The sequence below is a fragment of the Nuphar pumila genome, chromosome 16, assembly GCF_984573655.1.
Source record: "Nuphar pumila chromosome 16, dmNupPumi1.hap1.1, whole genome shotgun sequence".
NCBI lineage: Eukaryota > Viridiplantae > Streptophyta > Magnoliopsida > Nymphaeales > Nymphaeaceae > Nuphar > Nuphar pumila.
In genome coordinates this window covers 2,580,869-2,607,289 of record NC_143264.1, presented here as the reverse complement: position 1 = coordinate 2,607,289, position 26,421 = coordinate 2,580,869, and the positions used below count along the sequence as shown (strand labels likewise).

The 26,421-nt window shown below is 37.5% G+C and overlaps 1 protein-coding gene and 1 long non-coding RNA gene across 2 annotated transcripts; both read left to right on the top strand.

Annotated features, from left to right (window-relative positions):
* Positions 1 to 16,640: 16,640 nt before the first annotated feature.
* On the top strand, positions 16,641 to 19,404 carry LOC149812665 (disease resistance protein RPM1-like). The gene is made up of 2 exons (XM_089992270.1): positions 16,641 to 17,443; positions 18,369 to 19,404. Exons 1-2 carry the CDS (start codon positions 16,641 to 16,643, stop codon positions 19,402 to 19,404), a joined length of 1,839 nt encoding a protein of 612 aa, XP_089848396.1.
* A 1,125-nt stretch (positions 19,405 to 20,529) lies between these two features.
* LOC149812664 (uncharacterized) lies at positions 20,530 to 25,930 on the top strand. Its single transcript, XR_016428287.1, has 2 exons — positions 20,530 to 20,783; positions 25,717 to 25,930. It is a non-coding gene; the product is annotated as an uncharacterized LOC149812664 (long non-coding RNA).
* The last annotated feature ends 491 nt before the right edge of the window (positions 25,931 to 26,421 follow it).

Below are 26,421 nucleotides of genomic sequence, written 5' to 3'. Positions count from 1 at the left end.
CACATTAACTATGAGGAACAACTGTATACCGTGAATGAGGACCACAATCTGTCTAACACCTCCTTTGGGTACTCTTTCCATTGAGCAACCGGTCCTGGTAGATGTTGAAGAAGTGAATTTCTAATCTCCCGTACTACTTCTTGTGGCTCAAACCTCGTGCTGCATATGAATTGTTACACAGTAAATATCAATATAAAATATTTATAAGATATGCAATAATTGAAAACAAAATACTTACGGTCGATTATCGATATACACTATTCGAATGAGTCTTCTTGTGCCAGACTGAGAAGACCCTGCTTCCTGTGTTGGCTCCTGACTTGTGTGATCAACTGGTGTAGGTGGGTCATCTATAGGCGAAACATCATCTGTAAAAAAATACGTTAGAAGTTCTCAGAATGCGCATTTGAACTAATCAAGCATCCAATTAGTTAATCAATATACCTATCACAGGAGCCCGTGAAGATAAAGGTTGGGCCTGGCTACTACTGGATGAGCGACCACTGTAACCTCCACGAACCATATTGTAACAAATAACATATGTCATACAATGCATTCAAATAATTCACATCAAGTATTACAATACATTCAAGTCATTCGCATCAAGTATTATAATAATTCAAATCATTCATATCAGGTACTGCAATGCATTTAAGTCATTCACATCAAGCATTGCAATGCATTCAAATCATTCGCATCAAGTATTACAATGCATTCAAATAATTCAAATCATTCACATCAAGTATTGCAATAATTCAAATCATTCGTTGCATAAATTATAATACATTCAAATAATTTAAATCATTCACATCAAGTATTGCAATGCATTCGAATCATTCGTATCAAGTATTACAATACATTCAAATAATTCAAATCATTCACATCAAGTATTACAATGCAATCAAATAATTCGTATCAAGTATCACAATACCTTCAAATAAAAATTTTAATCATTTACATCAAGTGTTGCAATACAACTCATGCATTCGCATCAAGTATTACAATACATTCAAATAATTCAAATCATTCACATCAAGTATTGCAATGCATTCGAATCATTCGTATCAAGTATTACAATACATTCAAATAAAATTTTTAATCATTCACACCAAGTATTGCAATACAACTCACATCAAGTACTGCAATGCATTTAAATAGAGGTTTGTAGTATAAGATTTTGCTCACTAGCTTGAGAATTCTTCCTCGTCACTAGTTTGACTTTCTTCTTCTTCTTCTTCTTCTTCTTCATTATTTGCCCATCCACTTGGTACATCATTTGGATCACATTCCTCTATGAATGTTTCATCGGCCAATGGAGATATGACATGCATATCATGCGCAACATCGTGACCATAAGCGAAGTCATACACATCATCTGATTGATAGTAATCGCTATCTTCAACTAACTCATCTTCCTGTAACTGATCATACTCGGGGTATAGTTTGGACTTCACCTTGCAAACTGCCCACCATTCATTTCTATCTGACTTTTTTATACTCGGATATGAAGTATAATAAACTTGTTGAGCTTGCGAGGCTAATATGAATGGTTCATATGTTCCAAACCTGGATTTATGATTCACCTCCACAATGCCTGAAGCTTTGTCGAGTCTTGTTGCAGTTGGATCAAACCAATGACACTTGAATAAAGTTACCCTGTTATTCATGCCTAAGTAAGTCAACTCCATTATTTCCTCTATAACACCGTAGTAATCATGTTCATTTTCACCGTAGTTGCTACCCTTGACACACACACCACTATTTATCGTTGATTTGTTTATACCGTAATCTTTTGTATGGAATCGATAACCATTTACGATATACCCGTTGTAGCATTGCACAACTTTGGTCGGACCATTTTCTAAATCACATATTTCTTGATCTTTAACATCACCATGGCGAACCTACACACAGACATAAACAATGATTGTGATCACGATCAATTAAGTAACTTAGTGTTGTTTATAAGTACAAAATTTATGTTAGCTTCTTTACCAACTGTTTCAACCACTCCACAAACTTAGTTTCACGTTCTTTTTGTACTTCTTCATCAGTGAAATGTGAAACTTCGCTTTGCAACTCCAGATCAAATCGTCTGCAAACCACAAATACTTATATTACCGAGCCATGTATCCACATATAGAACATAAAAGGATTTATAATTGAGTTGCATATACATATACTTACTCGATGTATGGGTCGATCGCTGAGCAATTAAAAAGAATATAGATGTGTGCTGCATCTTGCTCTCGATATGTCAATAGCCTTGATCGGCAACTACCAAATGCATGCCCAAGTGGTTGAAATATCGACAGCTTGTCAGCTACAGTTACTTGTTCTCCATCATCGTTACGGGGCGGGCATGTGTAACGTGTTGGAATATGAGGTTCGAACATAGATGAGAAATTTGAAATCTCTTCTAAAGTGTACGCCTCACAAATAGAGCTTTCTACTCTTGTTTTATTACGAACCTTTTTTTTAGGTCGAACATACATCTGACAAGAATATACATTTCAAATTTGAAATATCTGTCATTAAAGAGACAAATATAAATAAACATATACCTTTCAAATGGGTACATCCATCGATATTGCACAGGGCCACCAACCCTTAGTTCATATGGCAGATGTATGATCAATTGTTCCATAACATCGAAAAATGCTGGTGGAAATATCTTTTCTAGCAGACAAACAGTGGTGATGACAGAGTCCTCGAGATTCTTTACATCTAATACTACGACCTCCGATGCGCACAATGTTCTGAAAAATCCGCTCAACTCAGACAATACCCCGCATATAGGTTTGTCTAACATATCATGGAATGCTAGGGGTATCAATCGTTGCATAAAGATATGACAATCATGGCTCTTCAACCCATATAACTGTCCATCGTCAATCTTCACAGCCCGAGCAATGTTAGAGACATATCCATCTGGAAATCTCAGTTGTCTCAACCATTGACATACATGTTTTATTTGATCAGGTCCGAGCACGTACTTTGCCTTTGGTTTCAGTACTTTGCCATTATACTCTTTGAGTTCCAATTCTGGTCTTTTACATATTAATTTTAAATCCATACGGGCCTTCGGATTATCCTTCGTTTTTCCTTTAATATTCATTACTATATTGAACACATTATCAAACACAATTTTCTCTACATGCATCACATCCAAATTATGTCGTATCAATAGGGTCGGCCAATACGGTAGTTCCCAAAAAATAGATTTCTTCATCCAATTGTGATCCTTCCCAAATCCACGGAAGGGTGTAGGACTGCGGGCATCTGTTAATACATTTAGAAAGTATCGCAATCTTCTTAGAATCTCTATGCCAGACAATCTTGAGGATGGACCTTCTGTTTCAGTTGTGCCTGCTTTAAACACATTCTTTTATCGTCGGAACGGATGATCGCTGGGTAGAAATCAACGATGGCACTCAAACTAGCAAGGCTTCCTTCCATGCCTCAATCTAAAAGCTTTGGAATCCTCCATGCAGTACAGACTAGCCAACCTCCCATGTGTGCTCCAACCAGATAGCATACCATATGCAGAAAAGTCACTGATTGTCCATAGAACAACGACCTTCATGTTGAAATTTTGTTTTTTGTGGGCATCATACGTTGTAACACTGTCATCCCACAGTACTTTTAGTTCATCAATCAATGGCCTTAAATTTACATCAAGATTTTGGCCAGGTGAGGTCGGACCAGGGATCAACAGAGACAAGAAAAGATTTGGACGTTTCATACACAAGCTTGGTGGAAGGTTGTATGGAGTTACAAATACTGGCCAACATGAGTATGGAGTTGATCTACCCCCAAATGGATTAAATCCATCTGTACATAGACCGAGTCTAACATTTCGCACTTCCGTTGCGAAGTTCTGATGAGTACGATCAAAGTGCTTCCAAGCTTCAGCGTCAACAGGATGCGTGATCTTGTTTTCATCGTGTCAAACTTTATTTGCATGCCATCTCATGTGTTTATCTGTCCTTGAAGACATATACAATCGCTGCAATCTAGGAGTGATAGGAAAGTAGCGGAGCGACTTGTATGAAACTTTCTTTGATCTCGTGCTACCATTGCCTCTTGTCTTTGGCTTGAACCGAGGATGCCCACATGACGGGCATGATATGTTGTTTTCCTGCTCCTTGAAATACAACATGCAGTGATTTGGACAAGCATCAATCTTTTTGTAACCCATACCTAGAGCGTTGACCATAACTTTCGCACGATAGAAATTTTGTGGCAATTTCTCATCTTTGGGCAACATACTCTTCAAAATCATGCACAAACGGTCAAAACATGATTGACTCAAATTATACTCGGACTTCAAATTCATTAGTTGAAGAACTGCAGACAAGATAGTGTGACTCTCACAACCGTTCCAAAGTGGCTCATCAGCATCTCTAAGTAAATCATAAAATCTACTAGCTGCATCGTTTGGTGATTCTTCATCTACGGCAGTTCTTAAATCACTAGAACTCATAGTAGAACCCAGTTTTGTTCTTGCGGCATCAAATATCAAATCCGTATATGGATTATTGTGCACCACATTCACCCGTGCATCAAAATCGTTTCTAAATTCTTCTCCATGAAACATCCAGTTTTGATAATCACTCACAAAACCCTTCCTGTATAGGTGATGTCTAACGCTATGAGGTTCTACAAATCGATTATTCTTACAAATCTTGCAGGGACACCTAATCTAACCTGTAGGATCCACTGTACTGACACTTGCCGTTGCAAATTCAATAAAACTGTCAACATCATCCATATATTCATGCGATAACTCATTGTCTACTATCCTACGGTACATCCATTTACGGTTTGCAGTCATTTTTTTATAACGTTACGAATAATAGCCTAACGAATTAAAAGAGAACAATCAGAATGCTACGATGAGGAACATATCAAATTTATCATGCAATATATGATGTCATACAATAACAAGAATTTTGATGCATGCATTGATAACTTAATATTTTCATGTGCAAACTATTAATGACACGATACAATCATTTGAAGCATGCTTTCATTATACAATTTCACATGGAAGTCATAATCAAATTGAAAGTAACTACATGCAAGCATGGATACAATTACATCAAACATTGCAATCATTCATATCAAACAAATGGCAAACATGTACCTGCAGCAAACACACTTCAATATCTCACTAACTACTACCATGCCTAGCATGGACTCCGTACTCCAAAAATAAGAACACTTCAATATTCATACATTAAAATCATGCTCAGCATGATCTCCAAACTCCAACAAAGCAACCCTAAATATTAACAACTAAGTGAGTGTGTGAACAATAAAGTGTTACATCTAATCAATTAAATAACATGTGATACGCTTGCATCACTTACTCACCACAGGTATTTACCCAATTTGCATTGTTTTTGTCCCTTACTTACCACAAGTGGCTGAGCACGAGCTGGTTCCGTTGAAAAATCTGCACAAAAAAAATGTTGTTTTAAAATGAAGTCACCACGAAAAAAAACCCTTTCAAACTTAGGACAATAGGATCCTGCCAACTCATCCTTGGGCGGATATGGATCCACGAATATCATATTTGTAGGAATTGTGACTAAATTTGCTAGAAAAGTTATAAATTGGGGTCTACCCCACCAGTATTCTAGTATATGAAGTATGAGATCTAGACATAACTACACTATTGAATTATCTGCACTAGACCTAATACCTCTAGCCTAGCTAAGCCAACTTAGCCTAGCATAGGAACCAAATCTCCTATCTCATCCACCTCTGGTGCTCACACCTAACTATAGTACTGCTCGAGTTTCACCACGCTGGTTACTTCTAGGTTCTATCCATTAACAACACATCACTGCTCATGACTTGAACCAGTTAGAAGTCATTCAGATGACCTCCCCATTGTAATGGAGAAAAAAACCTTTACAAAGAGTCGATGAATACTAGGGATGGCAGAAATTGCCATGAGGAAGGTAAGAAGCTTGTTTCAAACAACTTTTTTTATGCTTATGAAACCTTATAATGACACTTCTCAAAAATGAAAAATTTGTTTTTCTAAATGTGAAATCAAACTTTCTTGATGTTGAAAATGCACTTAACATTAGAACTTTACTTTTTTTAATTATATTTTTATTATCAGACCTAATGGGCAGCGCCGTTTGGAAAATGAGGTGTGGAGGGGCCCCGCTGAGCATTCAACGGGGCTCAACTCTTGTGGAAGATGAGTTGAGGTGGCTCTAACGATTGGAGGCACATGTAGGTGACTCCGATGAGGCTCCGACGGACAGGGGAAAGGCTCAGGAGGCTGCGGATGGAGAGGTGTGAGGGTTGAAGTCGAGCGCAACGAAGGAGAGGGTGCAATGGGAAAGGGCTTTTCCTTGCCGAGGTCGACCCCCTGACGAGGTCGAGCGCCTGCCGGGGTCAACCCTCTACCAGGGTCGACCCTCTACCAGGGTCGACCCCCTGCCGGACATGACAAGGGGTTGACCCCCTGCCGGGGTTGACCCCCGGCCGGACACGTCAGGGGGTCGACCCCCTACCGGGGTCGACCGCCTGGCGGAGTCGACCCCCTGCCGGAAAACGCAGGGGGTCGACCCCCAATCCATTTAACGGTGGGGCTCGGAAATACCTGCGCTTCTTCCGGGCGGCGGTGGTGGAAGGTTGACGGAGATCGACTTCCGGCGAATGGTGGGGGCCGGCAGAGAGGTCGACGGGATGGATAGGGCGACCGAAGGAAGAGGGCGACAGGAGGGAGAAGGCGGCGGGCGGGAGCGGGAGCAACGAAAGAAGAAAGGAAAAAGAGGGCTGGGATTAGGGGTAATGCGACATTTCGTGACGGCTTAGCGACGGATTAATTCCGTCGCTAAGGCCGTCGATATTTTGCGACGGAATTTTATACGTCGCAATTCCGTCGCTAACTGCCGTATTTATTGCGACAAAATATTCTCTCGCAAAATCCTTCGCTAAGTAGCGACGAATTTTGCGAGGGAATATAATCTGTCGCTAGTTTCGTAAAATTCTCCAATTATAGCGACAGATTCATTTCTCTCGTTAATCCGTCGCTAAGTAGCGACGGCATAATGCCGTCGCTAAATTCTGTCGCTAATCAACTGTTTTTTTGTAGTGAGACTCTGGTATGAAATTTCTTATTTTTTAGAGAATTGGTCTGGTATGAAATTTTACCAAACATACCTGGCTTCATATATTAATCGGATCCTTTAGGTCCAACCTGGATTCTAATTGGGCCTTCTTATCTATCACTAAACCCTGACCCAATGGCATTTGGTACGGGTCGGGGTCTAGGTCAAACGTGAAGATGTTTGCACAAAAGTATAGTTTTCTTCAGTGACTTTAACAATATTTGGAAGTTCATAACATATTTGTGTTGTTGTAACGTGAATCTCTTTAATGATTTTAACCACATTCAAAAGTTTGCAATATATTTGTGTGAATTGTGAGAAAGTTTGCACAAATATATTGTTAATTTTTTAAGCAAAAAATTGATGAAATCGTTGAAAAAAAATTGGCAGATTTGTCATATTTTGAGTTTGAGTAGGCTAATTTTGTCAAGAGTTTTTTGGACTTGTTCAACCCACGAAATGAGAACAAAATGGTGCCAATAGTGTCATATCATTTTTGTCATGTACGTGTGGACAAGTCTCTTATTGATAAAGACATAAACTGAATTATTGACGTACATGATCCAGCTTGACTTCAAGGATGCACCGATTGCAATAAAGTCTCGTGTGGTCACCTTGCTCTGGACGCTAGGAAACCTGACGTTTTTGCGAAGCAGGTTATATGTCCCCCCCCCCCGAATAGGGCATCTAATGCTCGGGGGTCCCAAAAAGCACCACGTATTTAAGCTTGTGTGTTTCGTATCCCCATGTTTGTCAGCATTAATTAACATTGGAGTTTGATGTGATTGCAAAGACTTAAGTACCCTATCCTCCATTGGTGCCAAAAAAAATAACGATTCTAGAAAAGGAGTGATTGTAAAGACTTAAGTGCCCCGAAGATGATTATTTAAGACTCAGTCTCTGCACTGCAAGATTATCCGAGAAAGAAATCTCTCCTGGAGGAGGCCATGAGCATCAACCCTCTCACTCTCTCTCTCCCTTCTCTTTCTACTTCTGTGCACATCCAGCAGAAGATCCTACATTGCTCCATCAAGCACCGACTGACCTGCACATTGACTGTTGTGGAGCCTGATTCAGAGTTTTTACCCTTACAGGAGGAGGGTTTGGGGGCTCCTCCCAGCGTGGGTAGCATCATTCAACTAAATGAGTTGTGGATCTTGATTCAGAGTTTTTACCCTTACAAGAGAGGGGTCTGAGGGCTCCTCTCAGAGTGGGTAGCATTATTCAACTTGAAGAGTTGTGGAGCCTGATTCAGAGTTTTTACCCTTACAGAAGGGGGGTCTGAGGGCTCCTCCCAGCGTGGGTAGCATCATTCAACTTGATGAGTTGTGGAGCTTGATTCAGAGTTTTTGCTCTTATAGGAGGAGGGTTTGGGGGCTCCTCCCAGCGTGGATAGCATCGTTTAACTTGATTCATTGTGGAGCCTGATTCAGAGTTTTTGCCCTTACAGGAGGGGGGTTTGGGGGCTCCTCCCAGCGTGGGTAGCATCGTTCAACTTGATTCATTGTGGAGCCTGATTTAGAGTTTTTATCCTTATAGGAGGAGGGTCCGGGGGCTCCCCCCCGACGTGGGTCCCTTGTATAATATTTTTATTTTCTTTCCCTCTTTTAACTATCGAAAAAGAGCAATAAAGCAATTTGTTTAATCATGGGGCTCATGTTTCTTTCGGTTGTTTCTTGCTCGAGGTTTTCGTAACACCCCGCCCCACGATTTTTCTAATTTTCTTTTTCTGTTTCTTTCCCACGATTTTTTCAATGACTCCCCTACAACGATTTTTAGTGTTATTGGGTCTCCAACGATCCCCACAGCGATTTATAGTATTGTTCGGTCTTTTAACAATGATTTATAGTATTGTCGGGTCTTCCTACAATGATTTATAGTATTTTCGGGTCTCTAACGAGCCCCACACCGATTTATACTGTTATTCGGCCTTCCAACAATGATTTGTAGTATTGTCGAGCTTTCCTACAGCGATTTGTAGTATTTTCGGTTCTTCAACGAGCCCCATAATGATTTATAGTGTTATTTCGCCTTTCAACAACGATTTGTAGCGTTTTTTCGCAAATCGCTATAGCGATTTATAGTGTTTTTGAGTCTCTAACGAGCTCCACAGTGATTTATAGTGTTGTTGGATCTCACTATAGTGATTTATAGTGTCTTCCACAAATCACTATAGCGATCTATAGTGTTATTCAGTAAGCAAATCGCTACCCAAATTATGACCAAATTGTCTGGGTCATATCTTCCTAACCGGAGGTCATATTCCAAATCCATAAAAAATAGTGTCTTTGTTATTGAGTCTAGTTTATTCCTGTAAATTTTCAGCGATTTCTATTGTCATTCATTCCCCATTTTAACTAAAAACCAGACCCTTGGACCCCCTCTGGACCCTCGCCCGCTGACCGCGCAGCGGGACCCACGTCGGGGGGGAGCCTCCGGACCCCCTTCTGTAAGAAAAAAAACTCTAAATCAGGCTCCACATCGAATCAAGTTGAACGATGCTACCCACGCTGGGAGGATCTCCCAAACCCTCCTCTTATAAGGGCAAAAACTCTGAATCAGGCTCCACAACGAATCAAGTTGAACGATGCTACAGTCAGTGTGCAGGTCAGTCAGTGTTTGATGGAGCAATGTAGGATCGTCTGCTGGATGTGCACAGAAGTAGAAAGAGAAGGGAGAGAGAGTGAGAGGGTTGATGTTCATGGCCTTCTCTAGGGGGAACTCTTTGCCTCCCTTGATTTCTTCTCTAGAGAGAGAGAGAGAGAGAGAGAGGGTTTTACAGTGTTTTATGAAGAAGGAAGAAGAAGAAGATGACGATGAGAAGTTCAAACATACATTTTTGATGGCTCAGGTTCGTTTCGTCGGATGACCATCGGATCGTCGGCTCACCATCGGATCGTCAGCTCACCATCGTTTCGCCGGATCACCATCGAATCGTCGGCTAAGGTTCGTTTCGCTATGTAGACTTTGAAGAGTCAACATCATCTTCGACTTTCTAGATGAAGGACATGTTTATCCTTTTTTTGAACCGTTTGTTTTCCTTTTTTAAATGAAGGACATTTTTATCATTTTCTCAAACCGTCGTTTTATGGCAAGAACAACAAGAAAGGGTACTTAAGTCTTTGCAACCGAACCAGACTCCAATGCTGATTGATGTCAACATACACGGAAATGCGAGCTCCATGTGCTTATATACGTGGTGCTTTTTGGGACCCCCGAACACAGACGTGGGATTCAGTGAATCATCGGGGGTGAACATACACCACCCTCTCACGTTTTTGTCTAATGGGTAGAAAAAAACATAAAATATGAATTGGTTGCATGTGAACACAAATTGAGTGTGTATGTACAGTTTGGCGAGTACTAATATATTCACCCAGACCTGTCTTTGATTGCGGATGGAAAGTGAGAAAGGCAATCCCATCCATCCATCCACCGCTCTTTGGTATTGGTCCTGAATTCATTAGGCGGTCGATTCAGCTGTATCGGCATATACTGATACTCGATTGATTTATTCTCTATCGGCCTTAAAATAATAAAGAAATGATTACGTGTTAATCATAATGTGACGTGTTAAAACCATTAAAATAATTTAAAAATAAATTAGTTTTTTGTTTTTTTACATTTATTAAAAAATAGTGGAATCGGCCCAGCAGCATATAAAAATTCACTGATACTGATAACATTGCTTTCAGTGTTAAGTTCATATCCTCCTCTGTGTGTCTGATTTCTCCTAGTGTGTGTGTGATTTCTCTATTAGGTTTTAAAAAATTATGCTTGCTTTTGTTTGCAAATGTTTGTGTGTGGTTTCTCTGAATGTCATGTGTGCATCCGTATATGGACATGCTTGTACAGATCTTGCATTTGCACTCATGGTACGTTTTGCAATAATGACTTTGTTTGTGTGTTCATGTCCACGTGCATGATAAAATGGGTGAAGGTTTGTACATTTCTTCCCTATAACCTTTGGGCAGGATATCACACCCAAACTCCCACCCAAGTTTCGATTAAGACCCACAAATTTTTAATGTAAAAATGATAAAAAAATAATATTTTATCGGGTATAGACCGGTTCTGGTTCATACGTAGTTTTTATCGGGTCTGAGTATGATTTTTCTCATAATAGACTTGATTAAACCTGAGTCTAGACCCTATACTATACTCAAAAGTTTGATTTCACCTAAGAGGAATGAACAAAAAGGTGGTCTACCGTTTGCTCTATTTTTTTTAAACAAAAACAACATTTACTGGGCATTGAGAACCCAAGAGACGATAATGAGTGAGCAAACAGCGGTAGTGGCCTTTGCACAACATGGCTTTAGGAAGGTGTATCATGATTTTTTGCATCAAACAAATTCAAGGGTGACTTGTCACTTGGCTCGTCTTTGAGTGACTCATGACACGGTCGGGTCATGTTAAGTTTATATTTTATATGAATATATATGTATATATATATATATATATATATATATATATATATATATATATATATATATATATTGTGTGTATTTTATAGTATCTATCAATATATTATATATAATATGCATTATATGATATTTTTTATAATATTTTCATATATAATATTATTAATGCATGTTACAAATCTTCTCATCTTACGGTTACATGATTTCATACTCATATAAATACTTTTGTTTTTTTTTTTACTATGTTAAAAATCTTCTCAATTATTTTAATCATATTCAAAGGTTCGTAGTTTGCGATCATGAAACGGTTAACCCAAATATGTTGCAAATCTCCTTGGTGATTTCAATGATATTTGAAAGTTTGCAACATATTTATATGAATGTTGTGAATCTTATTAGTTTGATTTTAACTATATTTGGAGGTTCTCAATGTATTTTTGTGAGTGTGAGGACGTTCGTAACATGTTTGTGAAAATGTCATGAGGTTCATACACATATGTTGTGAATCTCTTTGATAATTCTAACTATATTTAAAATTTCATAACTTATTTGTGGGAATGTTAAGAAATTTGCACAAATATGCTCTAAACAGAAAAATTGTCTTAAAAAAACAAGAATCAATGGTTTCGGACATGCTGGAGATTTCAGTATATATTTAGGTTTTGCATGGTGTTATTTATATTGGATAATATGATCATTTTTTATTTTATTATTTTCATGAAAGTTTTTTTTGTTTTGTAGAAACCATGGTGCTTGATTTTTTCTTGGAGACAACATACATGATATTTTGATTTTTTTAGGCAATAATTTAAACAAGCGGCTAAATTTTTATGCAAAAGAAATGATGAAATCATTAGAAAAAAATTGGCAATTTTGTCATTTTTCGATTTTAAATAGGCTACTTTTGTCAGAACTTTTTTTAACTTGTTCAACTCACAAAATGCGAACCAAATGATGCCAATAGTGTCATATCATTTTTGTCATGTACGTGTGGACAAGTCTTTCATTGATAAATACATGAAACGAATTATTGATGTACATGATCTGGCTTGACTTGAAGGATGGACCAATTGCAATAAAGTCTTCTGGGGACACCTTGATTTGGACGCCAGGAAAGCTGACCTTTTTGTCTAGTGGGCAAAAAAAAAACATAAATATGAATTGGTTACGTATGAACACAAATTTTTTTTTTGAAGTTTCACGAGTCACCATCTCGACATAAACTAATGTCTCGATGACATCCGGTGAACCTTCTCATGTTTGTACAAATATGTTGTGAACCTCCAAATATGGTTAAAATCAATGAAAAGATTTACGACATATTTGTGTGAACGTTATCTCGTGTAAATATCATGCAATTTTTTTTAGTTTGATTTTAACCATATTTAGATGTTTGCTACAAATATGTAAGATCATGAAAAAAAATGCATGAATGTGGTGTGAATCTCCATAGGGATTTTAAGCATAGTTGGAGGTTCACAACATATTTGTGCAAACGTGAAGATGTTTGTATAAATATATTGATTTCTTCATTGATTTTAACAATATTTGAAACTTCACAACATATTTGTGTTAACGTAAGGACATTCATGCAAGTATATTACGAATGTCTTCATTGAATTTAACTACATTAAGAAGTTTGCTACATATTTGTGTAAATGTGAAAAAGTTTGCACAAATATATTGTGAATCAATTAAGTGATTTTAACTACATTCAGAGGTTTGCAATATATATTTGTGTGAACGTCAACAGTTTCGCCCAGATATGTTGCACACTCAAATCTTACGAGATGTATGTAGAGATAGAGGATAAGGATGAGCCTTAGGCTTATTTGAATAGTCAGGGTGGGCAAAAAGTTTTTGCCGTCATACAGTAGATGGAAAAAAATTTGCCGTTCAGATCAAAAGAGAGAAAGACCAAAGGGCAGACCAAAAGAAAAATGGTTGAAGGGGGACGGCAAAAACTTTTGTCATCTGGTGATTAGATCGCAAAAAGTTTATAGTGTCCGAACCAAAAGGAAGCCAACTAAAGGAGGACAGTAAAAACTCTTGCTGTCAACGGAAAAAAGTTTTTGTGGTGAAAAAAAATTGAGAAAATTAGTGAATTTTTGGTGTTTTGGACATTTTTAAAGGTTTTTCTTAGAATTATATGGGTTGTACCCATCTTTAGGGGTTTTTTTAAGTGAAGGCGTGCTGAATGAACTAAGATTTTCGGATTTTGAGATCTTGAAAAAACAAATTTTGAATTATTAGAACCTGAGCGTGTAAAAAAACATATGAGACTCAGATCTGATATCCGATCATATCCAACCCATTTGCAGCTCTCATACTAATCGATCTTTTCATAAATTTACAGTTTGCTACACCTGGACCAGGGTCTTTGATTGCTGGTGAAAAGTGAGAATGGCAACCCTAATTAATGAAGATCCTACACATTTCTCCCCATTGAAGGGACAACTCTCGCTGTATCAGTCATTACTGTCAACTACCCAACAATGCTCACTGCTCATGTCTTCTTCATGCTTGACTTGTAACGACTGCAGCACTCATCCAAGTTTTTTACATTGGTGAGTTCTACTGGTTTTTTACTCGGTTATTTAAGTATTGGGTCGGAGTCAACCCAGTCACCAATATAAGCGATATTTTGAAAAATATCACGAGAAATGTTGATATTTTAAGGTAACCGATGTTAAAGGTAATATCATGATACTTTCAAAATATCATCATAAGACAAAATATCGAGATATTATGACGATATTTTTGGAAAAACTATTTTATATAATAAATCCTTTCAAATATGTTTTTTATATTTTTTGAAAAAAAAAAAAATGCAAAACTTATTATTTTCTTAACTTTTTTTGTTGTTATTTATATTTTATTAATTTTTTAAACTCTCAAAAATATTCAACTTTTGAAAATCTCTTGGAGAAATATCCTCACCCAGATAATACTTGAATGGTATAGGTGACTATGGTTTGAAGTTATCTAATATTTTTAGCTCAAATCAGAGACGAGTTCATATTGTGCCCAAGTACAAGCACACTGCTACTAGTAAAACTGATGGTAAAGCCGAGTAGGTTGTCTCAAATCAAGGGGAGTTTGAAATGTTCTAATGTATGGGGTACTTTCTAATCAACAAGAAGATCCTTGTGAATTATCCTCAAGGCGCTTCTCATGGTCATTATTGCACCAATTTTTTATGGTTTTTATGCACCTCTTCAATAAAAAAATTCTAACAACTGTGAAAATTTAAACTCTAATTTCAAGTTATACTAAGAAGCGAGAATTCTTCAAAATACTTTGAAAATAAAGCAAACAAACAGCAATGGTGTGATAATAAGGCTGGTAACAAGCTGAATGTATTGAAAGGAGGGTGTTTCAAGCTCCCCTCATTCTTGTGGTGTGCTTGAGCTCATGTTGAGCCTGAGTTAAACAAGCTGTGCTCGAGTTGGCTCATTAACCAACACTTTTTAAAATTGAAAATTAATAGAAATTGTACTTTAAACAGACTGACCCATGCTCAAACTGGCCCATTTACAAAATAAATACATTTTTAAAATCTGTAAGCAGTGGGATTTATACTCTTGAACTTATTGTTTAACCATCTGCACTGTTCATTGCAAAATACATTCTAGACATATTTATTAGTGGTTTTCGTGCTGGGTGCGGTTTGTTCGGGTTATAAATCCAAAAAAAGAGTTAATGGTGGACATATCTAACAATGTGGTGAAGAATGGCATTGAATATACTGATGTAACGCGTTCCCTAAGTGGTGGATGATGTTAATTGTCATCTTATCCTCGTATTCCTGAAAATATAGTGATTGCATTTATTGAATCCTGATCAAGTAAAATAAATATAATATTGTTGAAAGCAATATTGATATTTAAAGAAAATCATGATATATTCGGTAACCATTTTGAGTGCTTTGTTTTTATATAAATTTTAAAAAAGAAAAGGAAATATTTTTTTGTTACTAAATAAGGGTTTCTATTTACAACAAAGTTGGTGATTTGACATGTAGGAAGACACGAGGACATCAAAACTTAATTAGTATTACAAACGGATCGCATAATGGTGAATCATGTCACATCTTAATCTGAATCTCAAATTCAAACTGTTGATCTGATCCGAATCCAACGAGGTAGGGTTGAATTCAGATTAAAAAAATGTGGTACTACACGATCAGGCAAATAAATGTTAAAAACAAGCTCTTTACATGTAGGATTGCATTTTGATCGAAATCCAACATTGATCAGAACCCGAACTGGATCGAAAAACAATTTAATTTGACATAAGTGAAAGTGATCCAAATGCACATTCAGATCTTACTTTAAGGATCCATGTCTGACATTAGCATGTTGGGTTCAGGTTGATATTCAGCTCTTATCCAAATGCACGTTACCTTGTGTTGGGACAATTAGTGAATTTTTTTTTTGGTTGAAGTGATTAGGATAAGGATGGGCCTTGGGCCTATCCGGACATTAAGATAAAAAGAGAGAAAGACCGGAGGACAGACCAAAAGAGAAATGGTTGAAGTGATTAGATGGCAAAATGTTATTTCTGTCCAGTGATCAACAGAAAAAAGTTTTTGTTGTGAAATTTTTTTTGAGAAAATTAGTGAATTTGGTTGTTTTGGACATTTTCGAAGGTTTTTTTTTAGAATTATATGGGTTTTACCTATCGTGGGATTTTTTAAGTTAGTGTGTGAAAAGGTATATCGGACTCGGATCAGATATCGGACCATATCCAATCCATTTGAAGCTCTAATACGAAACCATCTTTTCATGTATGTACAATTTGGGGAATATTAATATATTCACCCAGACCTGGACCAGGGTCTTTGATTGGTATTAATGCTGATGGAAAGTGAGGGGTCAGCTCTAGCTGTATCAGTCATTGCTCTCAACTGCTCAACTGTACTGGTTTTTTACAAATGGGTATTCTCTTGTCTCGGATGCAAAAACGAGTGGCTCTCTCCATTCACTACCACATTGCTTTTAAAAAACAGAGCATGATCAAGAGGTACATAGTGAGAGAGGTAGGAGGAAATCAGGGAATAGGACGAGTTTGAGCGATGGCTCAATTTCCTGTGGAGTACCTGCTCAATAAGTTGGAAGCCTTGGTGGTGGGCGAAGTGAAATTGCTGAAAGGAGTTGGAGATGAAGTGGACGAATTGAAGATGGAATTGAGAAGCATAGAATCCTTCTTAAAGGACGCTGATAGAAGAAAGGATGATGATGAAGGTATAAAGGAGTGGGTCGAACAAGTGAGGGAAGTTGCATATGATATCGAGGATGCCCTTGATGAGTTTCTGCTTCAATTTGGAGGACAACAATCAAGTGGATTTAGGGCTTCCTTGAAAAAGGTTTCTTCCTCACCGTCGCGTTGGATAACCCGTCATCAACTTGCAAAAAAAATGCAATCCATCAAGGCCAGAGTGGTGAGCCTCAAGGAAAGACAAAATAGATATTCTTTCAAGGAATTGCAAGAAGGAATTTCTTTTGGAGGGCTCCAAGATCGCAGAGAAGCGCCTCTTGATGAACAACTAGATTTGGTGGGACTCGACCAAGACATCACAAAAGTAATAGGGTGGTTGAAAGGGGGAGACCAACAACTTACACCAATTTCTCTGGTCGGGATGGGAGGTTCAGGAAAGACTACCCTCGCAAGGAAAGTCTTTAATGACAATGCAGTAAAGAGACACTTTGACTGTTATGCTTGGGTTTCTGTCTCCCAAACTTTCAATGTTAAAAATATTCTAGTATCCTGCGTAAGAGATTTTTACAAGTCAAGGAGCGAGATTTGTCCAGATGGCATACAAGAGATGGACATTTCAAGTCTTGAGCAAACGCTCCATTCTTACCTTCAAAATAAAAGGTACGTTCTTGTGTTAGATGAGGTACGTTCTTGTGTTAGATGATGTGTGGAGTCAAACTGTTTTAGAAAAGATCCAAATTGCATTACCAAAGACTCTGCGTGGAAGCAGAATCATGATCACAACTCGCAAAAATGATGTTACTCAACCAATAGAATCTAGAGTTGGTTTGACGAGCCATATCCACAGCCTAAAACCCTTACCTAATGAAACAGCAATGCGCCTATTTTGTAAGAAGGCATTCAGAGATGAGCCTCAAAACATTTGTCCTTCGAATCTTAAAAAAGTATGCAATGATTTGGTAAAAAGATGTGACGGTTTACCTCTTGCCATCGTAGTCTTAGGAGGTATTATGCGGCGCAAAAGGAAATATGAAGATGAATGGAGAATTGTTCATGATAGCCTTAGTTCAAACTTCAATGATGTGCATTCAATCCTTTCTTTGAGTATTGACGAGTTACCCTTGCACCTCAAATCTTGTTATTTATATTGTGGTGTCTTTCCAGAGGATTATTTAATCAAAACAAATAAGCTGATCAGACTATGGGTGGCTGAGGGCCTCGTAGAAAACAAAGAGGGCATAACATTAGAGGAGGTAGGGAAGCAGTACCTTGACGAGCTTATACAAAGGAGCTTACTCCAAACCGTGAGCTGGAATGAAGGAGAACGTGGAGTAAAATTATGCCGAATTCATGACCTTTTGCGTGAATTAATTATATCCACATCAAAGAATCAGAACTTTTGCAATGTTTTAACAACAAAAAATTCAAGGATTAATGAAAGAATTAGGCGTTTGTCACTCCACAATGACAGTCATGAAGGCATTTTGTTGAGCAATCAAAGTGCATCGCATCTTCGTTCCCTATTATTGTTTGAGAAATTAGCTATCATGCCATCTTCCTTCTTTACCATGCTTTCCTGTTTTAGATTGATGAGGGTGTTGGATCTAGAAGGCATTCTCATTGAGGAATTGCCCGATGCTCTGGGTGATTTATTTCATTTGAGGTACCTGAATCTGAGTCGATCTAAGATCAGGAGACTCCCAAGCTCCTTCGGGAAGCTCCACAACCTACAAACGTTAGATATCCGAAAAACCCCAATTAAAAGTCTACCAGAGGAAACATCAAACATGAAGAGCTTGCACTACTTATGTGTTTTTCCGCTTCTTGAATTTCCCTTTACCTTGAAGCAGTATGTGGGATGTGAAATGCCAAAGGGAATATGCATGGTTACAGGCCTTCAAAAACTCTCGGGCATAAATGCTACTACAGAGATTGTTCATGAGATCGGTAACTTGGCCAAACTGAAAAATCTTGCGATATTCAAGGTGAGAAGTGAACATGGGAGTGACCTTTGTGCCTCCATTGCAAATATGAAAGACCTGCTTACACTCAGTGTAGCTGGTATTATGGAGGAAGAGCCTCTCCAACTGGAATTGGACCCACCAAGACGTCTTGAAGATATCCGAATAAGTGCACGTCTGAATGAGTTGCCATGTTGGATCCGCTCTCTTGGCAACCTCGCTGTCTTGAGACTGAACTTTTCCAGATTAAGCCAAGATCCATTTTCTTCCCTCCAATCGTTGCCAAATTTGGTGTGTCTTTCCCTCTATGAGGCTTACGATGGGAAAGAATTACGATGCAGCGAATCAGGAGGTTTTCCCATGTTAAAGGAGCTCTATCTTTTAAGACTTGCAAGATTAGAAAATGTGTGGGTGGAAGAGACAGCGATGCCCAAACTTCAAATGCTATCCATCTTTGGGTGCAAGGAGATGAAGAGGGTGCCTCGTGGAATTCAACACATCAACACCATCCGACAACTTCATTTGTTAAATATGTCGGAGGAGATGATAGATAGCATACAAAGGCATGGTGGGAAAGATCACTCCATGGTCAATCACATCCCTAAAATCAACGTGGGTGGCCTACTTGAAGATGGGACGTGGTACAACAAGTATCTCTAGTGACGTAGGATCGTAACAGCGAACGATCCCAAGCAACCGTGAGGAAGCATGATCAGGTGAATTCACATATTTCAGAAAATTTTATTCACAAGTGTCCTTTTTCTATTTCACTTCTTTTCCAACTTTTGCCTTTGCTTCATTCCCTTGCGATTTCATACGATTTTGTACTTTCAATGTATCTAGGCATCATGTGTGTGTACTAGGCAGGTTGATCCAAATTTCTTTTTTAGAGAATTGCTCTGGTATGAAATTTCACAAACCATACCCGACTTCATATATTAATCGGACCCTTCAGGTTCAACCTGGATTTTAATAGCGCCTTCTTATTTATCACTAAACCTTGACCCTATAGGGTCTGGGCCAAACTCGACCAGTACCCTGTGTTTTAATTTAGGACATGATAAAGAACAAAGTTGGTTTTCTATGTCAGTCCTAAATGCGGAAAATTATATTTTTTGTTTTTTATTGACGACTGCCTAGAAACGGGGGTCTCTTATTAGATATTAAACCAAAGGTGAGTGCTAAGGACACCCATCTAGCAATCCACTGGTGTAATTCCACTAAAAATTGATTTCATGTCTGGGTTTCCACCATTTTACATCAAGTACCACCCTAACCACTTAGGGGTGTCAACGGGTCGGGTTTGCTTCGGACCCATTTTGAACCAGATCTAACCCCAAATTTCGTGTGTGGTATCAGGTCTGAGCTTGAGTCTAATTGAACCCAATATAAGAGAAATCACACCCAGACCCGTTAAGAACTACATCAACCAGTCCCGGGCCATACCGATTGAAAAATCATAGGTCTTAGGGTCGGGCTCAAGTCTAATTTAAAATATCACAAAATATACCATTGCTTGTTTAGGGGCTCCATTCACTACCACTGCGAGCTTAGGGGCAGACACACATTGCTTTTAAAAAAGAGGGCAGAGTGAGAGCGGTAGGAGGAAATCAGGGAATAGGACAAGCTTGAGCGATGGCTCAATTTCCTGTGGAGTACCTGCTCAATAAGTTGGAAGCCTTGTGTTGCATGAAGTGCCTCTTGATGAACAAATAGATTTGTTGGGAATAGACCAAGACATCACAAAAGTAATAGGGTGGTTGAAAGGAGGAAACCAACAAATAGATTTCTCTGGTCGGGATGGGAGGTTCAGGAAAGACTACCCTAGCAAGGAAAGTCTTTAATGACGATGCAGTAAAGAGACACTTTGACTGTTATGCTTGGGTTTCTGTCTCCCAATCTTTTAATGTTCAAAATATTCTAGTATCCTGCATAAGTGATTTTTACAAGTCAAGGAGCGAGATTTGTCCAGATGGGATACAGGATAGGGACATTTCAAGTCTCAAGCAAACGCTCCATTCTTACCTTCAAAATAAAAGGTATGTTCTTGTGTTAGATGATGTGTGGAGCCAAACTGATTTAGAAAAGATTCAATTTGCATTACCAATCACTCTGCTTGAGTTTCTGTCTCTCAATCTTTCAATGTTGAAAATATTCTAGTATCTTGCATAAGAGATTTTTACAACTCAAGGAAAGAGATTTGTCCGGATGGCATACAAGAGATGGACATTTCAAGACTCGAGCAAACGCTCCATTCTTACCTTCAAAATAAAAGGTACGTTCTGGTGTTAGATGATGTGTGGAGTCAAAATGTTTTAGAAAAGATCCAAATTGCATTACCAAACACTCTGCATGGAAGTAGAGTCATGATCACAACTCGCAAAAATGAAGTTATTCACCCAGTAGAAGATAGAGTTGGTTTGAAGGGTCTTGTCCACAACCTAAAACCCTTACATAATGAAACAACAATGCACCTATTTTGTAAGAAGGCATTCAGAGATGAGCCTCAAAACATTTGTCCTCCGCATCTTAAAAAAGTATGCAACGATTTGGTAAAAAGATGCGACAGTTTACCTCTTGCCATTGTAGTCTTAGGAGGGATTATGTGGCGCAATAGGAAATCTGTAGATGAATGAAGAATTATTCATGATAGCCTTAGTTCAAACTTCAATGATGTCGATCATCCTTTGGGTAGTAGGGTGGGGTCAATCCTTTCTTTGAGTTTTGACGATTTACCCTTGTGCCTTAAATCTTGTTACTTGTATTGTGGTGTCTTTCCAGAAGATTATTTAATCAAAACAAATAAGCTGGTGAGACTATGGGTGGCTGAGGGGCTCGTAGAAAACAGGGAGGGTATAACATTAGAGGAGGTAGGGAAGCAGTACCTTGACGAGCTTATACAAAGGAGCTTACTCCAAATTGTGAGCAGGAAGACAGGAGAACTTGGTGTAAACTCATGCCGAATTCATGACCTTTTGCGTGAATTAGTTATATCCACATCAAAGAATCAGAATTTTTGCACTGCTTTAACTAATGAAAGAATTACGCGTTTGTCACTCAACAATGACATTCACGAAGGCATTTCATTGATCAATCAAAGTGCATCCAATCTTCGCTCCCTATTGGCTCCCTACCTAAGTGTATACTTGGCTTCAACCTTGCAAGCAAGGGATGCCCCCTCATGAGTTTTTTTTTCAAAAAAGATGCCCCTCATGAGTTTCAAACTCATGATGTCCTATAAACTTGGTGGCAATCAAAAGTCTACCTTACAGAGCCCTTGTGGGTGTTCGCCCACCCTAATTGACCCTTGATGTAATGTAATATGGCATGTTTTGGTACTTAGTCATTTTATAATTTTAACAAAAATTTGGCTACGTCTGGGAGATAAATCATTTGAAGCTCGATTTTTAGACTATTGTCCTTGAGTCTGGGCTTGACCCAGGTCTCATCGACAAGGTCGAGGCGGGCCAAACGAAGCATGAGAAAGAGTTTTAATTTTGACCTTTAAATTCAAGCAAAATTTGGGTTATTTTTTGTTGAAATTCAGAATTTGATATTCGTGTAATATGTCGATGGATGCGTCTCAAAATTATGAGTGCAATGATATTTTATTTTCTTTCATTCGGGCTACGGTTGGTCTAAAAATTACATTTTTCTGAAAATTGAGCAGTTTGTCAAAACGAATCTGGAGTTAGATTAGATTGGATCCAATGCATAAGATCCCAATTTTTATGGATTTGAATCTTATTTAAGACTCACTTTAATCTGAATTTAATCCAAATATTGATCTATTTTCGTTTTGGGTATGGGTTTGGATTTGTGGTTCCAGATCTAAATCTTAGCCCCATGATTTTTCCTGCTTTAAATTAAATATAAAGCTTTAATCTGGGGTTTAATAAGGTTAAGAAGCCTTTTGGGTTAATTTAGTTATTTTTGGGTTTATTTAGATAAATTTTAATTAATATTAATTTTGGATTTTTATTTTAGGACTGAGTATGACTCCTTAAAAGAGTCCTCATTCTTACTTAAAGAGAGTTTTAAAAGGGATTGGAAAGTTCAAAAAATTAACAAATGTAAAAAAGTTAAGTTTTTAAAGAGTTTCAAAAAATTAGAAAACAAAGGGAGAGAGAGAGTCCCATCTTTTGAAAACTCTTTTAGAAAGACTGGAGACAAGGGTGTGCGTCACCCCCTCTCCCATTCATTATACACAAAAAAGAGAGACTAAGAGAAGAAAAAAGAGAAAGAAAGAGGGAAAAAGGAGAGAGAGAGAAAGGGAATGAGAGGAAATAGAGGAAGGAGGAGGAAGAAGAAGGAGATCTTCTTCTTCAGCCATCCAAGCCTTCTCCATCATTGTTTTTCATATTTTCTTCAATCTTTTGTAAGGTACAAGTCTCTTCTCTTGATATAAGTGATAAATTGAATATCGATTCGATTCTCATGCTATACCATGATCTAAAACCATGGTAAATGAGTAGATTAATGTGATCACTCTAAAATATATGAAAGCGGATCCTTGGATCCTCTTCCATATATGTGTTTTTGACTCTTTTCATCTTTCACAAATAAAAATCCTGTACATACTTATTTCTATGTCAAAACAAAATTTTTAAATAATGCATATTCGTTCGTTTAATGCCTAGTCCTTATGGTAATCAATGTTTCTATGGGTGAATCATGATAAATATATGTGAACTCATATTGTATGCATGTATTTACTGAAAAACGTGTGTGTGATAGTATGCCTATTGCAAACAAACAAATAAGTATGCACTGTCGGATAAGTATTCACAAGCAAGCATAACGCCATGTTAGATCTCTGAACATGCTCATGTTTCCATATGTTTTATAAACATATGAAGATATAATAATGCTATATCATGCATAGTTGAGCTATGAACCTTGTGAATGCATGACTGTCCAAGTCAAATCGTGTTTCCAATATTGTTTTTAATGCATGCGCTATGTGCTATCCACACTTTTTTTGGAAGGAAAGGAAAAAAAAAAATTTTTTTCTGGATAGTACAGGAAAGTTTTTCCTTGATCACACGGTCTGGCCAGACCTGTCAATGCTTGATAGGTCTGCCAGCCGAGTGACTTGGTTGAGCTGGCTCAGGTGCAGCAGCAGCAAAAAAAAAAGGACCTATGTTTTGGGCTGATTAGGCCAGCCCGGCTTGGTGGGAACCTGCCTGGCCCAGTCTGGCCCTTGGGCAGGACTGGGACAGGCCTGACAATCCCTTGCCAGGCCCTGCCCGATGTTGACCAGACCGACCCAGCTGACTAAGAGCAGCTAGTCCTGTTTAGAACCCCAACCAACTAAGTTGGCTGGGTGTAAATCATAAAAAAAAGGAGAGGCTTATGCATCAATTTCAAAGGGGCATAGTGTAGTTATAGTGGACTATATACTTGAAAAGAAAAAAAGGGGAGCAATGCATTTACAATTATGTAAGCATTGATAAAACATGTATTGTTGTGTGTGTTGTGTGTATGCAAAGTAATGAGAGCATGCACTGATATGTATAGGCTAACTTATTGAGATCATATAATTGACATGAATAAGTACACTTGATGGGGATATGCATGTACCTGGATATGTACACTCAAAGCAAACATGCATTGATTTGAATAAGCCTATAATGAAAATATGCAATTGACATATTTATGTATAGTGAATGAAAGCATACAATGGACTGAATATGTGCATTACATGAAAGCATGCATGTGTCCCTATCATGTGAATTGAGTAAGAAAATGCATATAAATATTCTTGTTTCACGCGCATAGTTGAAATATGCAAATATGAATGTGTACTTAGAAAGCATGTAATTTATTTTTATACATGGCATGTTGTTATGGTTTTTGTATATGGTACATCGATGATAAAAATAAATCATCGTGAGCTTGGTGAGCCTCAAGCTTTAGTTTGCTCTTTCTTTAATCATTTCAAATGCATCGTAAAAATCATATTTATTTTTATCGCAATGTAATGCACTGTTCTATGTGTTTTCCACGGGCAAGAGTCTCGTGATGACTCTTGTAGGGGTAAATGTGAGTTTTTGCCTTTGCTTTTGCATGTTGAATTGCAAAACTTAATAATTGGTATTTAATAAAAAGATAATGAATAAGAGCAGTGTAATATACGTTCTGAGATCTCTCATCAAAACAATGAGCATCTTGGAGATTCGGTTTTGGAAAACCACAAGGATACAAACACTTTGTATGCATTATTGTTTACCTCTGAACTCGATATTGAGGTTCTTTTTTTTTACCACGGTTTTAGGGAGAGTCTGTCACTTGACCTGGGGGTGGTGTGTTAGACACATGTGTTATTTTGATATACCAAGAAAGTGATACTATTAGATGTGGAGATCCTTAGTGCTTCGACATTAGATGTAGAAGTCTAATATTTCAAAGGTGATTCAGTTGAGGGCTAAGTTTGGAACTCAGTAATAGAATACAACTTGTGTATTAAGTTACCCTGAAAACCTTACTTGACCTCGGAAAATTATACATGTTTGGTGTATCCGCGGGCAATAGTAGTTAAAAAGAGAAACTTAAATTGTGTGCATTTAATAGGGACATGCATATGAAAGAAAAACTATAAAGAAAGATAATAATTTACTCATACATTGTACTGAAATCATGCATATTTCTGCTATGCATTAGATCATACATGTTTGCCTGTTTCTTTAACTGTTAAATGTTAGTAAATGTATAATATTGTTCTCTAAAGCTTGTTAAATGATTGTATTGCTTAAATTGTGACCCTTGTTACTTATTAAATGTTCTATCATGCTTAATAATTGTCTTGATTGCATGAATACTTAATTAAATTATGTATTTGTCATAGTTGCATTTCTCTAAGTTATTGCATGAATTCTTATTTGTATTTTTTATGCTTATTTATTTCATTAGAGGGATTCGTACGTAAATTTTTTTGAATTTCTAACACTCTTTTTCTGTGGTTTTTCACAGTTGCAGGAGATCAGTGAAGCGATTGACTTCTGAAAGAGCTACGAATGTCACATTTTTGCTAGACAATTCACAGATGGAAAGTGTGAGTCTGCTTTCTTTGCATTTTATTTACTTTAAATTGTTATTGCATTCTAAAAATTTTTTATGTGATTATCTCGAGACTATCATTATTTATTAAATAAAAGTTTGTTTTGGTTTGACACGGATGATAAAGGTAAAGATTCTTGTGGTTGGTTTTTTTATCCAATTGAAAATGGAACTGTAAAGGCCCCGAGTCTCTAAGTCTCTAGGATGATTTTCACAAATTGATTTAAAACAAAAATCTACATTTTCAAGGGGTATGAGTTGGGGTCGTTACATGTAACCTGTCAAGTTCATCCTCGACTATGTACTCTTGCTTGAACCTCAATTTGGTCACCTTGTGTTTGATGCACTGTCACCAATATTAGTAATATTTTGAAAATATCATGAGAAATATGAATATTTTAAGGTAGCCGATATCATAAAGGTAATGTCATGATATTTTCATAATATCATCTGAAGACAAAATATTGCGATGTTATCATGATATTTTTGAGAAAACTCTTTTTCTTTTAGTTTGCATTTCTTATTTTTGTTTCTTTTATATTTTAAATCCTTTAAAACATGTTTTTGTATATTTTTTGGAAAAAAATAATGCAAGACTTATTATTTTTTAGCTTTTTT